At 43.9% G+C, this 19,969-nt stretch overlaps 1 protein-coding gene across 1 annotated transcript in view; it reads right to left on the reverse strand.

The window, feature by feature from the left end:
• The window catches only part of Schip1 (Schwannomin interacting protein 1), a 181,001-nt gene that overhangs the window by 145,310 nt on the left and 15,722 nt on the right, over positions 1-19,969 (reverse strand). Inside the window, exon 2 of the mRNA XM_075865322.1 lies at positions 18,719-18,870. Within this exon, the coding sequence (XP_075721437.1) occupies positions 18,719-18,870 (152 nt within the window). The remainder of the gene's footprint in view (positions 1-18,718; positions 18,871-19,969) is intronic.

A 19,969-nucleotide genomic window follows, 5' to 3' on the forward strand; every position in this document is an offset into this window, starting at 1 on the left:
AATCGAATGTACATTATTTATGGTTTTCTCGCATTCTTTCCGGCACAAAACTTCAGTTTCTGGTCGTGGGAAGGTCAGTTAAAGAATTCATCTGAAAATAAAGCGACGTGAAAATTACATAAGAATAAATTGGAGTTTTGTTATAAAAGTTGTAGATCGATGATAATAATGTTACCATTTGACAAGGAACTGAACATTTTCTTTTCTGTTATTGCTGTTGTTTCTGCCGTATTCGGTCGTTCAAGAACAAGACCCAAAGTGACTACAGGAAAAAGATACGCCATATTCACAAGACAAAGTCTTCTCTTTTCGCAATAATAAATTCAGACTTATTGATGAAATACTCCATTTCCTTTAAAAAAAATTGAAAAATGCATGAATGGTGACATGACTAAAGCAAGAATAATGATATCGTTGCATCATGCGTGACAAGAGTTCGATATAAATTCTGCTTAACGTTCTCTTGTTAGGATAGTAGCAATACCTACAAAACAACATTGAGAATTATCCTCTTTCCTACCCTTTTTCCCCACCCCCGTACAGGGTAGCGAACCAGTTCTTCTAGATTAACTTCCCTCCTTTTATTTATTTCTCTCTCGATTATTACTACAAAAATTCGCCTATACGCGAGTTTTGCTTCGCGACGACCGCGAAGTAACGAGCGTGATACTCCGGCGCGCGCAACGCATATTTCTCGACTATTGAATGATGAACGATGTCGTTACCCACAAATTTAATGCGTCTTGCTTAGGTTTTACTTGACTCATTTATAAAATAAAAAAATGGCAGATCCCACGTACAGTGGGAATCGATGATATGTGAAGCACGAATGAGAAAGCTTGATATGTCACTTTAAAATTAGCACGATGCTACGAGGTGGAGGTAAATGATGCCGCACATTACTTCCGTGTCATGATTATCATGTTTCGATGTGTCATTTACCTTCGCGCCTATGTACTGGACGACGTCTTTCATGGTCCTAATGTTTTTTTCTTTAATAGTTCAATATCACTAACATGTCGCTAATCGATATAACTGGTGCCGTATTGGAAGTCACGACATCGTATTAGCCACGGTGGCTAATACCATTTTGTTAGCTAACGTAATGTTCGCGATTGTGCACCGCCGATAACGAACAATCAATGGCAGTGTCCGTATATGCCGTCAGTAAATGTTGCCGATAACTTCTTAGAATTATCAGGAATGCACGCCTGTTCATTTTACTGCTAAAGTTAGGTCCACAAGTCGTCGTATAAAATGGCGACTATTGGTGGCGATGTGACGAGAGATTTCGAACTTGAAGCTTACTCTGTTCTTATCGCCTCTAGCTCGTAGTCATAGCGCCTTGCGATATTGCGCGTGCGTAGTTACATCGCTTGGAGAAAATAAAAGAAATATGCCAGTACGACGCCTTCAGCCAAGGTGCACTATATAGCAATATCCAGAATATTTCGTATTTCCCAGCTGCTTCTGCGACTGAGCGATCGCTAAAAGCAATGGGTTACGAATAGTACCGAATGTATTTCGAACACCAAATACTGCAACTTTCAGTAAGAAAGTAAGTGAAGATGTTGAGGCAAAGGAGGAAGTAATGAGCTGAGTGGGAAAACCTCTTCACTTCAGCAAAGAAAAACGAGATAGATAGCGTTTAATACTTGTCCGTACTGAACTGCGAGTAATCGATATTCCGAAGGCACCTTAGCACTCACTAGCCTTCCTGATCTTCCGGTCATCCCATCACCTGTCTGTTATGTTAATTGATGCCAATTAAGCCACATTAATGAAGAAAACGAGAGTCGCATGGCCTGACGTTGGACTAGGGAGCAGTGGCAGCAAGGCTTTTGACATCATCAACGCTAAGAGAAGCTGGTGCGCAAGTTTGAAACGCAGTGTTGGACCTCGAAACTCTGCAAAGCTGAAATGCTCTCTCCGGTTACGGTGCTCAGCTGCTGCTCCAAAGGTGGCGAGTTTGGTGCCGGCCATGGTGGTCGCATTTTGATGACAGCGAAATGGTTAAGGATCGCATAATTTTCGATGTCAGCTCACGTTTAAACACACCAAATGGTCATCGTTTGCGAAGCACTCCACTGTGGCATTCATCATATTCATATCGTGGATTTTGGGACGTTAAACCCCAGTTATTATTATGAAGTACGCTGTCTTTCATATCAAACTCTTAGATTTTATCCCGTTAGTTTAAATTTCATCACAGTTTTTATACGGTTATCGTATGTGGAAGCTATTTAAACTCTCTATAAACGTTTGTTAGTAATTGGCGCTTGTACATCGTCTCGTATCTTTATTTTGTGTATGTGTCTCATGCGTAAATGTTTGAAGGATTTAATAACCTGAACGCGACAAAGTTGACGCTGCCACAACAAAGATGCATATTCGCTAAATATTTTCTGGGTGACAGGGAGTTCGTAAGAAACTTCGCATAGGCATGGAAACACGCATGGATTTTAAATGCATGAGGACATTATGTTGGCGTTGCTATCTCGTGTTGTTCGAAACGCACAAGGAGCTTTCAAAACGTGCGGTCTGTTGAGAATGAACAACCTCGAGGCAACCTTTATTGATTTTATTTCTTTGTTTTTGGCTAGGTGGCTCGTTACCCTCTTTCCAGGGTGCTGTGTTGACGTTGCTGAGAAAACATTTTCAAGGAACACATATACTTTTTTCAAGGAACGCTATATCTGTTTCATGCCTATTTTTTTCCAAGGTGTTTCTTATTTTAACTTTAAATTAACTTATGTTCCACATGCCTGCTTTGCGTTCATTGTAGATAAGTTAGGTGCATTCGTGTGAATACTTCCCGAAATAACGAACATCGCGCAGAAAGGCTAAGACTCACAGAGCGAAATTGGCCAGTTTCGATCTATCCGCACAACTGTACAGGGAAAATTTAGAACAAAGTTTCATTTTTTTTATTTGGTATAGGTCATCTCCCGATTCGTTTGCCTTCTTTTCTGAGCTAAACTGGCCATATAGTCAACTTTTATTCTTATCAAGACAGCACTGCACTGTGGACAAGCTCAGCAACAACCAGTACCGCAATGTCTTACAAAACAAACTGCCCAGAGGAGGCGTATCGTGCTCAGAGGGGCCGTGATTACTCGAGTCGTTTACTTTGTTTTTGATGAGATTTTACTTTTTTATCTTGTGACGCTTATGTAATTGAGAACATTATGGTTTTGATGTTGAAACTAGAGCTTCTACATAGCGATAGTTTCAAGAAAAATTGTCGCCTAATGTGATCATGTCAAGAAAGGTCCAAAATTCAAAAACGTTCGTATATCGGGCTTTAGGTTTTGTTAAAGCACCTAAGACAGTAAGAATTCACCCGCAGTTTATATCTACTCGAATTTCTTAGGATATATCGAGCAGTTTCGGACTACTGAACTCTGTCGTAGCTGAGTTCATTAGTTTTATTTATTCGTTAAAATTCAAGGTCTCTACAGAATGTTTGAAGTAGTGCTAAAGACCATCGCCCCGTCAAAACAGGAGCAGTTGCCTCTCTGTCGATTTCTCTTCGAGATGACCTAATGACAAGCGATTCGCTAGGTACATACGTAGCTATATAATCGTACCATGTGCAAATTTTTGCGTCCCTATAGGTTGGATATGTCAGCCTGGCCTCACAGACCTTATATATCGCCGTATTATCTTTACTTTGTTTTTACTAGTTCGCCATCTTTTGTATTTCCTTTCTGTCTTTTATTTTTGCGAGAGCAATTATATGGGCCCTCTCGGCTGGATTTTCCCGCCGGGGTCAGGCCACGTTCACACTGAGCATTCCGGCCGCCGAAAGTGCTCCGAATCCGGTTCGGCGGCGGCGAGTTCCGCCGAAAGGGCCCTCTCCGCGCCGATCGCTCTCGGACCGATTTTTGCGGCGTCTGCCGCCGAATCGGTCACCGCGGACCAATAGGAGCGCTAGTCAAGGAATTTTGAAAAATGGCGGCCAAGCCCTACTCACTTGTTATGCCGCAGTGCACGTAACTGAATGTTGAAACTAACGGGAGATTAACCTACTCTGTGCCTACTTCGCCTCCGTATTTCGTGAAAGAGGTGACCGAGCTTGCTGTTGGCGTGACCGAGCTTGTTGAGGCCTTGCAGAGCAAAACAAACCCAAAACGCCGCTGGCGTCGGTGGTTTTTCTGCTCTTCGTGCATTACAAGACAGCCACTTGCCAACAAAGTAAGCAGTACTGTCTTTTCTTGCTTTTTGCGTACGAGAATCGTCGAAGTATACACCACCGGATAGCGTAGTAGCGTTTGCAAGCCGCGACAACAACCGGGTGACAGCGCATCCATCCCGCGTTCGCCCCATAGTAGATGGCATATTCGGCGGCGCGGGGCGCGTCCAGTGCGAACGACGCTGCGTTTCGGCGGCAGGAGAATTTCGGTCGCTGTAGAAAGCGGATGTTTCAGTGTGAACTTACCGTCAATGTGGGCGTCGGCGTCACCGTTATTCATCGTATATATATATATATATATATATATATATATATATATATATATATATATATATATATATAACGCAAGAAAGAAAAATAATCCATCAAAATAGTCCGGCGTGGAGAATGAAACGTACGACTTCTGAATGGTGAGGTGCTGCTTCACCGTTGAAATGGAGAGCTTTTTATATCTACCACTTACCGCTGGTGATGAGCATCTCGGGGGGGTAACTACTATCGTGTTTGCAGAATTACCAGCCAGATCGCGCTATGATCGTTAACTACGATCGTGTTAGGAGAATTACCAGCCAAATGGTCAATGATCGTGCGTAGCCAGATCGTCACGACGCGGTGGCTCGCGCTCTCATCTTCCACGCGTACTTTTCCCCGCACAGAGAGACTCTCTCGCGTGCGCTCGCTTATCTCGCTGTGAGGAAAATTGTACGCTTTGGTCTTTCACCGAAACGATTCTGTTGTAGTTTCTGGGCGCACAATGGTCACTGCACTCGTAGCACAGTTTCCGTTTAAGAAAAATGTGCTTTTCAGAAACAGCGAAGTAACGACGGAGACGCTTATTCGCGTTCACCTGTACCTGTGAGTACGTTCTGTGCGTCATTTGTGCGTGAGAAACGCGGGACACGTTTCGATGTGCTTGCCATTCTGTGCGTGACCTTCCAATTCGTTGCTATCGCGTTCATCGCTTCGCCTTTGCGGGAAAGCTGTCACTTTTCTGTAACATCTCTTTTTCGTCATATTTTACTCCCCTTGCTTAGCACAAGGTAGCCAGCCGGTGTAAGAACTGGCTAACCTTCCTGTCCTTTCGCGTATCTCATTTCTCCTCCCCTATATTTCTTGTCTGGCGCCACTTAAAAGGGCGTTTAAAATGTTTTGCCATCTGCGTAGGCCGGCTAACTCACTCATGAATTGACTCCCTCGGACTCACTAAGACTCAGATCGAGCCGTCTGAGTGAGCCCAAAGCGCAAGATATATTTCTTTGGCGAGTCTGAGGGAATCGCACTGGTTTGACCGACCTATGTTTCTATCTAGACATCTTCAGCATTACTATTAGCCTTACCTAAGGCCATGTTTATACCCAAGTCTGCTCACCCGTATTCAAAAGCAGTCTTGTTCATACAAAATTTCTATATATATTGATCGGAGGCGTGACCTACGTAGGAGTGCCTTGACCTCCCTTCGCCTATACTCTTCCAGGGAAGTTCTTGATAAGTGCTTATGTTGTCATCTCTTTCTAGAAAAATTACCTTACTCCTTCGCGAGCACTCGTAACTCGTATTCGACATACTATCGTCAAAAGGCACCAAGAAGAACACCGAATACACGAAACATTGGTGCTAAAAAGCATTGACGCCATGGTCGGAAAGCTAACTATAGGCCAAAGGACTCTTGAGCTGACTCACTCGGACTCACAGCCATGAGTGTGAATCTGAGTGAGTCAGTGTGAATAGTGTTTTGGTGAACTTGAGTCCGAGTGAGTCCGGTCGAAGAACATTTTCGGGCGTTCGTGCCCCAGTTAGTCCGTAACAGCAAAATTTTGGTAAATCTGAATCTGAGAAAGCTATACGCGCAAAATACATTTCATGAGTGAGTCTGACTGAGCTCTATAAGTTTTGCTGATTAATTGTCATGTGTGCAGCTGCACTACAAATCTTAGTTATGAATTGTTCGCTCTCACCACCATATGGCTAATTCAGTCCACACACAAAAAAGACGCTCATAACATGATATATGACACCTGGGTTTCGAAGTTCTTGCAGAGATCAAAAGCACACTCAAGTGGACCACAGCGCGCACGGCGACGCACAAATAAAGTGAAAAGAAAGTTTAGAAGTGCAGCTGAGTTGCAACTAAGATTGAAAGCTCTCCGGGAGGAGAGTTCAGCAACCGAGGTCCAGAAAGAAATTCATCACGTCACTGACAATCTGTTCTCCGCACAAGTATCTTCAGGGAATAAGCGACCTTCCCGGCCTAAAGCCCCCGGGAGCGATGGTCCTGTCGTGCGCTCTTTGTTCTCAGTGAGGAGATATTCTTTCTTCCTGCGATATCATCATTTCTCTTTCTTTTCTATTTTATTCATTTTTTTCGAGTGAGTCTTTTCTCCACGTGGATGCTCTGTCACGCAGATAACTTCTTCTTTTTTTCAACGCATGACGTAACAACCGAAAAGAAAATGCACAAGTAGACAGCCGTAGCGCGCAAAAAGCGAGACGTGCAATGACTTGAACGTTTTCATTACCGAAGTGCCTTTCGCCTGCATATCTATAGACGAGTTACCCTTTTCTTTTTTGTTATTTTTGATTTCAAGTTCTTTGAATATCAAAAAGATTTACGAAATCATTCTTTTTCAGCTCGTTTGTTTTTTTCGTGTGCTCCGAGAAGATAAGATTAAGGTCTTGTGACATCGTCATCTAGTAAACGCGTCTCTGAAAGCTTTTCTACTTTCAAATTTAAGGCAAGAAAGTGCAAAATATGAAGGACATACATCTTTAAAACTCTAATAAGTTTGCTTTCACTCATTAAAGAATAACGTTCAAAACACGGGGATAACATTGGTTATGGCGATATAAATGATGTACGAGTTGATCACTAAAGGCGAACCGTCTTACTCTGCGTATTTACTTCACAGTGCACAGCAGGTCATCCACTAAAGAGAAACATATAACTCTAAAAAATTTTTTTCGCACCTATCTGGCTACGCACATTTTTTTGGAGCCGGATTATTATAAGACTAATTAAAACTTTAAAAACAGTTGAGCTGCTGTCTTTGTCGTCGTCCACGTATTTCACTTTTGTCGCTGTCCGCCCAACAGCCAATCAAATATGATGATTGCTTCTTACTTATATTCATATATATGTTTGTCTGCTACGTGATCTGCCTTATTGTTTCGTTACATTACTTCAGAAGACAGGTGTCCATATATAGGCAGATTCTCAAGCGCGCGAGCCAAGAAAAGGCCGTAACTAACTTTGCATGCGTATTTAAACACAAGACACGCTTTTTCAAAACAAGAACTCTTCATTCTGTCAACGTGGCGACAACGTTTCGACCGAAACGTCGACAAAATAAACAGTTGTCATTTTAGGTGGACACTAAAATCAAATAACAATTTAGGTCACAGTGAAACTTCAATGTGTGACAACGTCTAAAACGACCACAATATCACAGTGAGCGCCCCAATCACCGAGCAATTAATGTAAATGCACGAGAACACATGCTCAGCGAGTAGGACATTCACAAAATGATCCCGATGCCATTAGACTTCCCACATACAATTAATCACTAGTAATCGAACTAGCTACACTAACTAAAGAACCTTCCTTGCATCAAGAGACGTAATAAAATGATCCTTGTTTCTGTTTGATTCGTGTAAAAACGAACCGCCGAGCATGCTGAGGAATGGCGCGAGTGGTTCAAAGGTTCAATTTTTACCGGGTTAAACTTAGATCAAACTGAACAGGTAGTGTTATCTAGCGAGGCCCAATTGAAACAAGCATGCCTGCCTTCTTCGAGGCCATAACAGGAAATTGTTCATTGGCCATTGTTGCTGCTTTCGCTCCCGCTACGTTTATTCTGCTGCAACTATATTGTCGGCGGCAGCGCAGTAAAGCCGGGCCACGTTGTGTAAGGCAACAGTGACGTGAAAGGTTCCGCTTGAGTTGGTAAGTTGAAGTGTGCTAAGGTGATTTTATATCAAAATAAGCACTTCTCTGGCACAAAACTTGCACTACGAGATTTCAGGACCACTATTTCAGCCATCAATATTGACCTAATATTTGCCTTTATTGTCCCTTTAATAAATTACGTCGATATTTCACTTACAATATATATTTTCGCAGGTTACTCATCATTTTCTGGCGACGCACCCCGCTTCCTGCGTTTGTAAATGCCGCCAAACAAATAACAAGCAAAGCGCGCAATGCACCGGTAGACTGTGCGTGCCACCCCACCACGCACTAAAACAGGAAGATCAGTTCGCGGCTGCGTGAGAGAAGAAGAGGTCAAAGACGTTCGTGCGGCTAGCGAGGAGCATTTTGAGAGGAAGGTTGTTTTTCTTTGTTTACGGGCACAAGTTCGCCCTGAATAAATAGCCTTTTTTATAAGAGGCGTTTTATTCGTGGGTAACAATATGTAGTATATTCTTTCAATATAAATAAATAAATGAATGAATATATATATATATATATATATATATATATATATATATATATATATATATATATATATATATATATATATATATATATATTGTGGCAAAGCCTTCAAATAGTGGGTCGTCCTCTCCAGTGCCTTCTAGTGGGTCGCCCTTTTCATAAGAAGAAGAGCAGCTCGTGCAGAGAGTCGGTCCCCGCATTGACTTTCGCTGTCGTGGATCATCAACGAGTGTCCGCCAATAAACGTCTTAACAATTTGGTGGAGGTGCTGTCCCCTTCAAACATCTTTGGTTCGCATTCGATGCCCTTCGAGCTTCGATCCCATACCATGCCTTCTACCATGCACCAGGACGCCGCTCAGCAAACGCTCCCTCCTACGCCGACGCCATCCCGGTGTCCCCCGCGTCCGCGACCCTCCTGTCTTCACCGGCGCGGATGGCACCGACGTCGAGGACTGGCTGGCCATGTATGAACGCGTGAGCGTCCCCAACCATTGGGACGACGCAGGTAAACTCGGCAACCTGTTTTTCTACCTCGCGGGTGTGGCCGGAATGTGGTACAACAACCACGCATCTGATTTCCCGACTTGGTCCGCTTTTAAGACCGCTGTCGTTGACGTGTTCGGCCGTCCTGCCGTTCGTAAACTGCAGGCCGAACAGCGTTTACGTGAACGAGCACAGCAGACCGGCGAGTCCTTCACAAGTTACATTGAGGACATCCTTGGCTTGTGCAAGAAAGTCGACCTGAACATGTCCGAGGCTGACAAAATCACGCATGTTCTAAAAGGCATCTCCGACTATGCCTTCACCATGCTCCTGGCCAAGAACCCTCATACTGTGGCAGAAGTCATTACGTTATGCCAAAGTTACGACGAGCTGCGGCGGCAGCGCTTGATGACCCGTCGACCACCACCACGTGATGCTGGTCTCTCGGCTTTGTCAGCGGTTCCTGACCACACAACCTTGCTCACCGAAATCAAGTCATTCGTGCGTGAGGAAGTTGCCCGCCAGGTCTCTCTACTGGCTTTTGCTTCCCCACAACAAGCTCAACAGCCATCAAGTACACTTCTACCTCCGCTCCGCCGAGCCATTCAGCAGGAAATCGCACAGGTCGTTCCAGACTACCACCAGCCGCCTCCTGTATCTGCGCCACTCAACTACGCCCAAGTTGTAGCCAGGCCACCCCCACCGATTTCTGTGGATTGCCCTCTAAGTTACACCGAGACCACCGCGAGGCCCCAGGCCTTCGGAGAAACTGTGTCGCCTACATACGCCGACGTTATATATATATATATATATATATATATATATATATATATATATATATATATATATATATATATATATATATATATATATATATATATGCCCCGCCACGGTGGTCTAGTGGCTAAGGTACTCGGCTGCCGACCCGCAGGTCGTCGCGGGATCAAATCCCGGCTGTGCGGCTGTGGCGGCTGCATTTCCGATGGAGGCGGAAATGTTGTAGGTCCGTGTCCTCAGATTTGGGTGCACGTTAAAACACCCCAGGTGGTCGAAATTTCCGGAGCCCTCCACTACGGCGTCTCTCATAATCATATGGTGGTTTTGGGACACAAATCAAATCAATCAATTATATATATATATATATATATATATATATATATATATATATATATATATATATATATATATATATATATATATATATATATATATATATATATATATATATATATTACTCGATAGGACTACGGTAAATTATATTAGGAGAAGGAAAATCTGATTAAGAGACGACAAATCATGAAAGCCTCCACTGCAACTGAGAATATAGAGGTAGTGGAGCTTTTGAAGTTAATAAATAGGCACAAGGTAGCTGGCATCAGGAGGTGTAACATGAATAGAATTGAGCAGGCTGTAAACTGTGACAGGAGACCAAAAATTGTGAAGGCAAACTTGATTGATATGATAGATTGATGTGTGAAGATTAACGTCCCCAAAACACCATATGATTATCAGGGGCCCGTATAGCGGGGTATTCCGGAAATTTTGATTACCTGGTGTTCAGCGGGCACCCACATCTGAGTACACGGGCCTACAGCATTTTCGTCTCCATGGAAAATACAGCGGCTGCAGCCAATCCCGCGACCTGCGGGTTAGCAGCCGAGCACCTTAGCCCCTAGACCACCACGGCGGGGCATGAAGGCGAACTTGTGCATAGGCGAAAATCGGATGCATGCATTAAGGAACAATGAATGCAACGCCGTTACTAATGTGGATAGGATAGTCGAGGTGGTGAAGGAGTTCTACAGAGAGGTGTACAAAAGCCGAAACAACCGATGATGTCGTAAGCAGCAATAATAGTCGAGAAGAATTCGCCATCCTACAAGTAACGAGAGGAGAAGTGAGGAAAACCCCAGAAGAAATGCAAAGAGGCCAAGCCACTGGCGAGAATCAGGTAACAACGAACCTGCTAAAAGATGGCAGAAAATCGTGTTAGAAAAAACGCCAGGCCTGCGCGGTAGGCGCAGCACAGTCACAGCGAAAGCTAGAAGAGCGGCCTCCCAGAGCCTTTTAAAAACACTTATTGGGTAACTACTGCAAGCTCACTTGCTTAGTGCCCACTAGGGCCTTAATATTAAACTTTTGGGTAGTAGGCTGGCATTCGCAGTGCTAGTTTTCGTCATTGTTCTGAGAAGCGTGATATGCGCTAAACACTTGCTTGGAATTTCGTGCCAATTGCCCATGCAGTGGCTGATGACGATGAGGAATTATGGCTGAAGTGGGTATGCGCCACAGTTAATTGGGAAAAAAGAACAAGCTTTTGTAATGAATTGGAGCATTCAACGGCCCTCTCGTTACGCTAATCGCATTGTGCGAAGACTGGTTGTTTTTTCGCTGTTGTAAAACGCTTTATAAATCGTATTAACGCGATATATTTCTCGACATCAAGCCTGCCTAAAGCAAGTTTGACAAGTCGCAAGCACCGGAGTACTTCAGTGGTAGAATGCTGGGCTGGCACCCAGCGGACCCGGGTTCAAGCCCATCTGTGTCATAGGTGCAAGCAAGGTTTTCTTTTTTTCTAATTTCGCGCGATGTGGTTACAGACACCGGCTGCGGCGGCGGCTGACAACATGCAACTGCGCGTGACCCGAAAAGTGATCTCATTACAGCTTTCACTGTAAAACTGGCCACCTTATATATGAGACTGGCCTATATATGAAACTGGTCACCTTATTATGAGAGATTGGCACAAATAACGCTTGATTACAATCTCCCTACTAAGATCGCAAAGGAAAATTATGTCAATGAACTTAATGAAAGGTTGAAAACCAATCCTAAGGCTTTTTGGAAGTATTCAAAGGGTTGCGGATCGAGTGATCTGGGCGTCCCAGAAATCATTTGCAATAACTAAATCGTAACGAATGACGAAGCAAAGGCAACATATCTAAATGACTTCTTTCATTGAGTATTTCTTCCAGCGAAACCCGACACTATAACGGCAGCTGCTAGCAATGTGTCGCCTATGACGCAGGTAGAACTCGGCGTGTCTGCTATCAAAATGTTATTGGAGCAATTGGACGATACCAAGGTAGTTGCCTCTGACGGTATTTCACCTCGCGTGTTTAAAGCACTGCACTGCGTCCGTATCCTTTTATCTTTTCGTTATCTTTACGCAGTCGCTTCGTACTAGTGAATCGCCTTACGACTGGAAGATAGCCCACGTTGTGCTAATTCATAAAGGGGGTTCGAAAAAAGATGTGAAGAATTACAGGCCCGTCTCCCTGACATGTATTGTATGCAAATTATTGGAGCATATAATTTACTCAGCCATCATGAGTCACCTCACCGAGAACAATATTCTAATTAAAGTACAGAATGGTTTCCGCAAGGGCTTGTCCTGCACCACACAACTTCCAGAATTCTATCACAACTTAAGGAGTGAAATTGATGCTGAGGGCCAGATAGATTGTTTATTTTTAGATTTTCGAAAGGCTTTCGACACGGTTAAGCATTCGCTTCTTATCTACAAACTACGGCAAATAGGTATACATAGAGATGGAGTCAAATGGATTGAAAATTTCTTATCGGAGCGCAGGCAGTGCGTTGTTATTAATAGCAAAAAATCGAGTTACGTAACAGTCACCTCAGGAGTCCCTCAGGGCTCTGTATTGGGACCTATATTATTTTTGATATACATAAATGATATAACTTTGAGCATTACGTCCTCCTTACGGCTGTTCGCAGATGACTGCATGGTGTACCGAAGTATATCTTATGACGAAGAGGCGACAGCGTTACAGGGAGACTTGAACAGAATACATGATTGGTGTGAACAGTGGAAAACGTGTTTAAACGCGAAAAAGGGCATCCATACGTGTTTCATTAGAAAGAAAGAAAAACGCTGATAAATAACTATTCTATAAATAAGGAGGTTCTTACTACAGTTAATGTCTCTAAGTACCTAGGCGTCGTGTTTTCTGCTGACTGCTCATGGAATGCACACATCAGAGAGACAGTTGGTAAGGCTGGACGGGCGCTGAACATTGTTCAACAAAACCTAAGATGTCGCGAAGTTGAATTAAAATGGAATGCATTTACGACATGTGTTACACCTACATTAGAGTACGCCTGCCAACTATGGGATCCATCGGACGCCAGTCCCATTTCTGAAATAGAAGGTATCCAAAACAGAGCAGCCAGGTACGTACTGGGCAGGTACTGTAGAATGGACAGTGTCACAATGATGAAAAAAGAATCAAATTGGAAATCAATGTCTTCACGAAGACGGAAGTTAAGGCTAGAACTGTTTTTTTTTGGAATATATAACTAGGTAGGCATAAACAAAGACAATTATTTAAATACATTTTTTATGTTTCCATGCGTAGTGATCACAAACACGAAATCCGTGAATACCGGCCCAGGACGTGCATGTCTGCGATTTTTTTCTCCGGAAGTGTGTAGCTGAATGGAACAAGCTCTCTGAAGAACAAGTATGTTGTGTAAATGAAGACCTATTTCTATCTCTGTTGTAAACCCCCCTGATGTAACGCCCAAGGGCGATGTGGGGTGACTCTTGAATAAAGAATAAAAAAATAAGTGTATCTTAAAGGGAAGGGTACCAAAATCTTGTAAGAGAATGCCAACAATATTTTAATTTATAGGAAAGGGGACGTCAAGGACTTGAAAAATTACAGGTCGATCAGGTTGCTCTCCATTCTCTACATTCTTTTTACTCAAACACTAGCTAATAAAATTAGGCGACATTAGAGATCCATCAACCTAAGGACCAAGCAGAATTTCGCCTAGGCTACTCCACAATATACCGTATTCATACTATTAATCAGGTAATAGAGAAATGCGCGGAATACAACGAACCCTTATACATAGTTTTCATAAATTACGAGATGGCGTTTGACTCAGTCGAAACGTCTGCAGTTAGGCAGGCACCACGGAGTCAGGGCATCGACAAACCCTATAAACCTACTGGAAGAAGTATACAGCGGATCCACAGCTACCATAGTTCTCCATAAGGAAATCGATAGAAACCTATAAAGAAGTGTGTAAGGCAGGGAGACACGATTTCTCCAATGCTATTCACCGCGTGTTTACAGGAAGTTTTCAGGACCCTAGATTGGGCATAGTTATGAATGAGAGTCAATGGAGAGTATCTTATAAACCTACAATTCGCTGATGACACTGCCTTGATGGGTAACTCGGGGAATGAATTACAACTCATGATTACCCAACTGGACACGAAAAGCATAAGTATAGGTGTGAAAATTGATTTGCGCAAAGCTAAAGTAGTGCGCTGAAGTTCCGGCCGAAAACGGCACTTTTCGATAGGTGTAGAGGCGCTGGAAGTTGTAAGGGGATATGTTTACTATGAACAGGTAGTAACCATGGAGCTGAACTATGAGAGTGAAAGAACTAGAAGAATAAGGATGGGGTTGATCACATTCGGGAAGCATTTTCAAATCTTGAATGGTAATCTGCTACTATCCCTTAAGGGGAAGGTATATAACAGCTGCATCTTGCTGGTACTTTTCTAGGGAGCAGAAACCTGAAGATATACAAAGAGGGTTCAGCTTAAATGAACGATGACGCAGTGAGCGATTGAAAGAAAAATGATTGGTATATCCTTAAGAGACAAGAACAGAGCAGAGTGGGTCAGGGAACAAAGGGGGATTAAGGATGTCACAGTTGAAATCAAGAAGAGGAAATGAACATGGGCCGGGCAGGTAGCACGTGGGCAGGGTAACCGCTGGTAAATAAACGTAACTGACTGGATTCTCACTGGAGGCAAACGCTCGAAGGGGAGACAGAAAGTTAGGTGGGCCGACGAGATTAAAACGTTCGGAGGTATAACACGGCAGCAGAAAGCATAAGACTGGGATTATTGGCAGATCATGTGAGAGGCCTGTGCCATGAAGTGGGCGTAGTCAGGTTGCCTATGATGGTATATTGTGTAAATGTATACTGTAAAATATTTTTCAATGTTTCCTGTAGTGTGGTCTTTTGTAAAGCGTGCATTGCCACAGCATTTTCGTATTGGCAGTGGGCATGCTTTACTGAATAAAAAAAAAGAAGATTATGAAGTGATGCAACATTTTTTTTTTGTCCATCTGAGCAAAGATGGGTTGATTGTTGAAAAACATATGCCACACTTCCATTTATTTTATTATTTTTAAACATCACTGCAAAAACCAACCGCAAGGTAAGTGGGCTAGCTGTAACTTTAAACACAATAAACATTTAGATGTGTTGAAATGTGCGTGTGGTGTGCCTAATTCTGACCTGATATTTTTCTATTAATTCACCATATCACTGTGTGCGTGTGTACCTGTGTGTGCGTGTGTGTGTGCGTGTGTGTGTGTGTGTGTGTGTGTGTGTGTGTGTGTGTGTGTGTTATCTTCCACATCTGCGCATGGTTGCGTGGGCTTCAGGTTTGACATCTCATCCAGCTTTCTTTCTCCGTCTCTCTGATACTGCATGTGCACTTGTTTTGTGGAAGCTTAAAAGCTGTCAACTAACACGTTGCGCTCGGCCGTACTCGCTCGCCCTCTGAGCACGTGTCAAAACCCACGTTAAAAGAACGCGTTGAAACGGGAGTTCGCTTTGGTACTTATGAAGTGCCGAGTGAGCGAAACAACGAAAAAGAAAAACACTCTCACCAATAATTTCATTCCAAAAGCAAGACAATTAACTAAACTAAAGTCACACTGCCTTCGTGCTGCGCTTCTCTCTCTCTCTCTCTCTCTCCTCGGTTGCTTGGAGTACTATAGGTAAGAAAGAAAACGCGTCATCCACCACTGTTTATGCAAACGAGCCCAGAGGAGCGTTTCAATTTTCAGCTCCGAAAGAGAGGGCCGATGGTAGAGCCCTGGTAAGCCGGAAGGAGCAACGGTGAAAACACAATATAGCGCACGGAGGCGGGAAGCATAAGCGAGATAACGCGGGCGCCCTTCGGCTCGGAGAAATTCTCGACGACGGCTGCACCAAAGACATTACGCGGAAGCGAAATCTCTATTCACTTTAGGCTTTCACGGAGCCCGAACGTGCCCGTGTGTTTTTCAACAAATCACGCAAAAAGGCTGTGCCGTTGGTTGTGCCACCACCACCGAGTGCTCGATATTCGTCAGCGCTATCTTTATGCGCTTCATTCCGAGATGGTCGCTGCATTAAGCTTCCGCGCAACACGCCGCACAGATTTGCTTCGGCTCGCCCTGTTCTCCTCACGATCTTATGTCATTTTTTTTTATCGTCACACTTATCGTCTTACCAACGAAACACATTAGCTGACGGGGAGCGAAGATCACGTGAATGTTTCGCTTCCTCGAAATTTTTACGCCGAAGCTTGTTTGAAAGTTGTTGAGGTTCAACGACTTCAGCAGATTGGCGAGATAAAGTGAGCATTGCGCTAACGTACAAGTCACTCCTTATTATTTTTTGCCTTGTTTAGGAAAGCGACGAAAACTTTCTCTACCGGTATAGTTAAAGCAGGACTAGGCGCCGAGAGCATGCGTCACGTTCTTTTGCGTTTAAAATTGGAATTTAAGTGTTCATATAAGTGCGAAGTTAACTCAGAGTTTCTTTTTCTTTAAGGCTGAGCATATTAGGGGGTCATGTATGCTGTCGGATGTTGTCGTCGTTACTTGGCGCAACGCAGGCACAACCAGCCATAGCGCACCCTCGCCCCAGAGAGAATTTTTCCTGCTGTTGTTTCTCGAGTGCCTAGATGATGATAATAAGTGTGGGCTACTATGGCTTGGGAAACACGAAAACGCACACACCTAGTATAAAAACTGAAACAGGCAGCAAGCGATGGATAGAAAGAGATAGGAAGAAAGTAAAAAGTAGGAACAGAAGTAGTAATAAGTAGCAGCAATAACTATCAGAACGCAGCTAAAACACAAGCTGTAAAAGAGAACAAGAAAGAAAGAGATAACAGAAGAGAAGAAAGCAAGGCTGCCCAGCTCAGCGATTTCTTCACACTGGGTACTAGGGCTAAGCTGCATTATTATTATTATCATCATTATTATTATTATTATTACTCACTGCTGCATCATTATTGCATGACTATTTTGCTACCCTTTTTCATGCCGGGTATGATTTGCTCAAACATTGCTCAATTCTTATCTCAATATTATCGTGTTTAGGTATTATTGCTTCGACTAGTTTTATCCTGGCATTTTGTTGTCTTTAAGTGTAGTGTAAAAAAAAGTTGCATGTCTTCTTTCTCTGACCTTTTTACGTCACAAGCTCTTTAATATGTATTTGATCTCTCGTTTGCCGATATGCCGGGCCTAGCCATCCAAGCCACCGTCGGGCTTCGACAGGACTGTTATCTATGTTGTACTCAAGGTGCCAATAACCGGTAATATTATATATATATATATATATATATATATATATATATATATATATATATATATATATATATATATATATATATATATATATATATATATATATATATATATATATATATATATATATATATTTAGCACTTGTGTCAAGCCCCACCGCGGTGGTCTAGTGGCTAAGGTACTCGGCTGCTGACCCGCAGGGCGCGGGTTCGAATCCCGGCTGCGGCGGCTGCATTTCCGATGGAGGCGGAAATGTTGTAGGCCCGTGTGCTCAGATTTGGGTGCACGTTAAAGAACCCCAGGTGGTCTAAATTTCCGGAGCCCTCCACTACGGCGTCTCTCATAATCATATAGTGGTTTTGGGACGTTAAACCCCACATATCAATCAATCACTTGTGTCAACGATAAGAATCGTTGCACATACAGTAGGGCGAACACAGAAAAAAAAATGATGCTGGCAGGAGTGCAATTTATCAACAGGTTTTATTCATTTGATGGGTGCATATTGCCACGCGCGTTTCTTATCTTCACTTTGTTTGATTCGGTTTTCGCCCACAAAGCCTGTCAAGAATGTTCAGCGCAAACTGCGCAGAATTGTTCGAGATTATTGTACATCACACTGTTAAGATTGCGCGCAAGACGCGGACACTCGTGATTAGGCCAGAGCCTCCGCGACGGCCAGTGATAATGCTGCAATATTCGAGGGCACATGTATGATTACAAACGCGCTTCGCCGCTTGTCATTTGATCGACGGCCGGCGCGCTCTGTCTGCCGCCATCAGTGCCAGTGTTTTGCTGTAATCTAACTTTTCGTTGTCCGGCCACAAGTTCAGCCCGATAAACAGTTTGATCGTCGACCTACAATCTGCTCCCTTTGTCGACGTCACGACCCCGTGACATCCCATCGTGCACGTGTTAGAGGTGTATGGAAAGTGAAGAGTGGAAGAGGAGTGAGCGCACACATGACAAGCCTCACTAGCGTCAATAAAGAAAAAAACACGGCGCACAAAACGACACAAAAGTTTCGCGCTCTTTTCTACTTTCAGTAACGCAAGGAGCATTGTGGAGTTCGTTCTAACAGAAGGGGTACAACTGAACTGCCAACCAAAGGAGAGAAAAATTGTCGAAAAAAAAGTGCAGCTCAATTTACAAATGCGTTCACTCGTTTAAGAAGTGTTTGCAAATCGTTCGTTTCGCCAGTTGCAGGCACGGGGCAAGAACTGTTAGAAACCAAGCGACTCACCTCTTCACAGCTGGGGTAGCCGGCGGACTCCCACAGGGCTCCCAACGGGTCGGTCATCACTTCCGGGGGTGCGACGTTTCGGCGACGTCGGGGGTTTTGCGGCGCATCCCTTGGCCAGTCGCGCTCCCACCAGGACCATCGCTGACACTCGTCTGGGTACGTCAATATTGTCGCTTTTGCATTTCAATAAGCTACCTTCATAAGGCCGACACATGTTGGCGACATATAAGGCAGTTTCTGCTGCGTTTCCCTGCCGTTGACAGGGGCGGATAGAGTAAGCTCTTCTGCACGTGACAGCAGGCATAATATAGCACGGTGCAGTTCTTAAAATTAAAGAAAATGAAAAACAGGGCTGATCCCTCCGTCATAGGAATCTGCATAACACGAAAGTGAAATGTGTCTTAATAGATGTAGTGCCTATTGTGTAGTGATATATGAGAGCTCGTACAATTTCTATTGGCGTTTCGCAGCTAGCTATAGCACCGTTTCACATGGACACAGCCACGTTGACGCCCAGGGGCACGTCTCTAGGGTGACGACTACCACTCATGATCATGGTTAAACCGTTGTGGTAACTGAAGTTTTTGGTATATACGCAGCGCATCGTTAAGCACGCACAAAGATGATATCAACAAGTACATCTGAACACACTCTGAATGAGGGTTGATCGACTAGAGTTGCAATGGGGGCTTGTTGGTGGTGCATATGAAAGAATTTATTTCCTTATAACGATAAGCGCTCAGTCCTGTCAGTCTATCCTTTCCTGTTTCCGTATTTCGCCTCGCGCTACGAAAAGTCATTGCATAGATCGTAAGTTATGGAGAGAAACAGAACAATGTGCGCTCCCGATACCTACGCCGGCGCTCACGCATACTGCGCTTTAGCAGCGCGAGACGCAGATTCGTAGCTTGAGCCGCGAACGCGCGCCGGCGTTCCACGTTGCGCTCGTTTTCTGTTCGCTCCACCAACAAGGCACGACATTCCCCCGTCGACATTCTTGCCTTGCTGCTGTGCTTATTGCGGCTGGCGCTATCACACTCGATGCAGTCAGTGGCAAAACATCGCTGGTGCATGTTGAAGCAGCATGACTTCAACAATAAGCTGTAACGCGCTAGCACGAAGCGAAAGGCAAAGAACGTAACTACGTTGGCGACTCTTCGATTCTCACTCAGGCAGGGTTTTTCACTGCTACCGAGAAGCTTTAACATGGCCTTTAAGGCTTTGTGCCAGCGCACAATCTCGCTCACCATG

Source organism: Rhipicephalus microplus, chromosome 1 (assembly GCF_043290135.1).
Source record: "Rhipicephalus microplus isolate Deutch F79 chromosome 1, USDA_Rmic, whole genome shotgun sequence".
In the NCBI taxonomy this organism is placed as follows: Eukaryota; Metazoa; Arthropoda; class Arachnida; order Ixodida; family Ixodidae; genus Rhipicephalus; species Rhipicephalus microplus.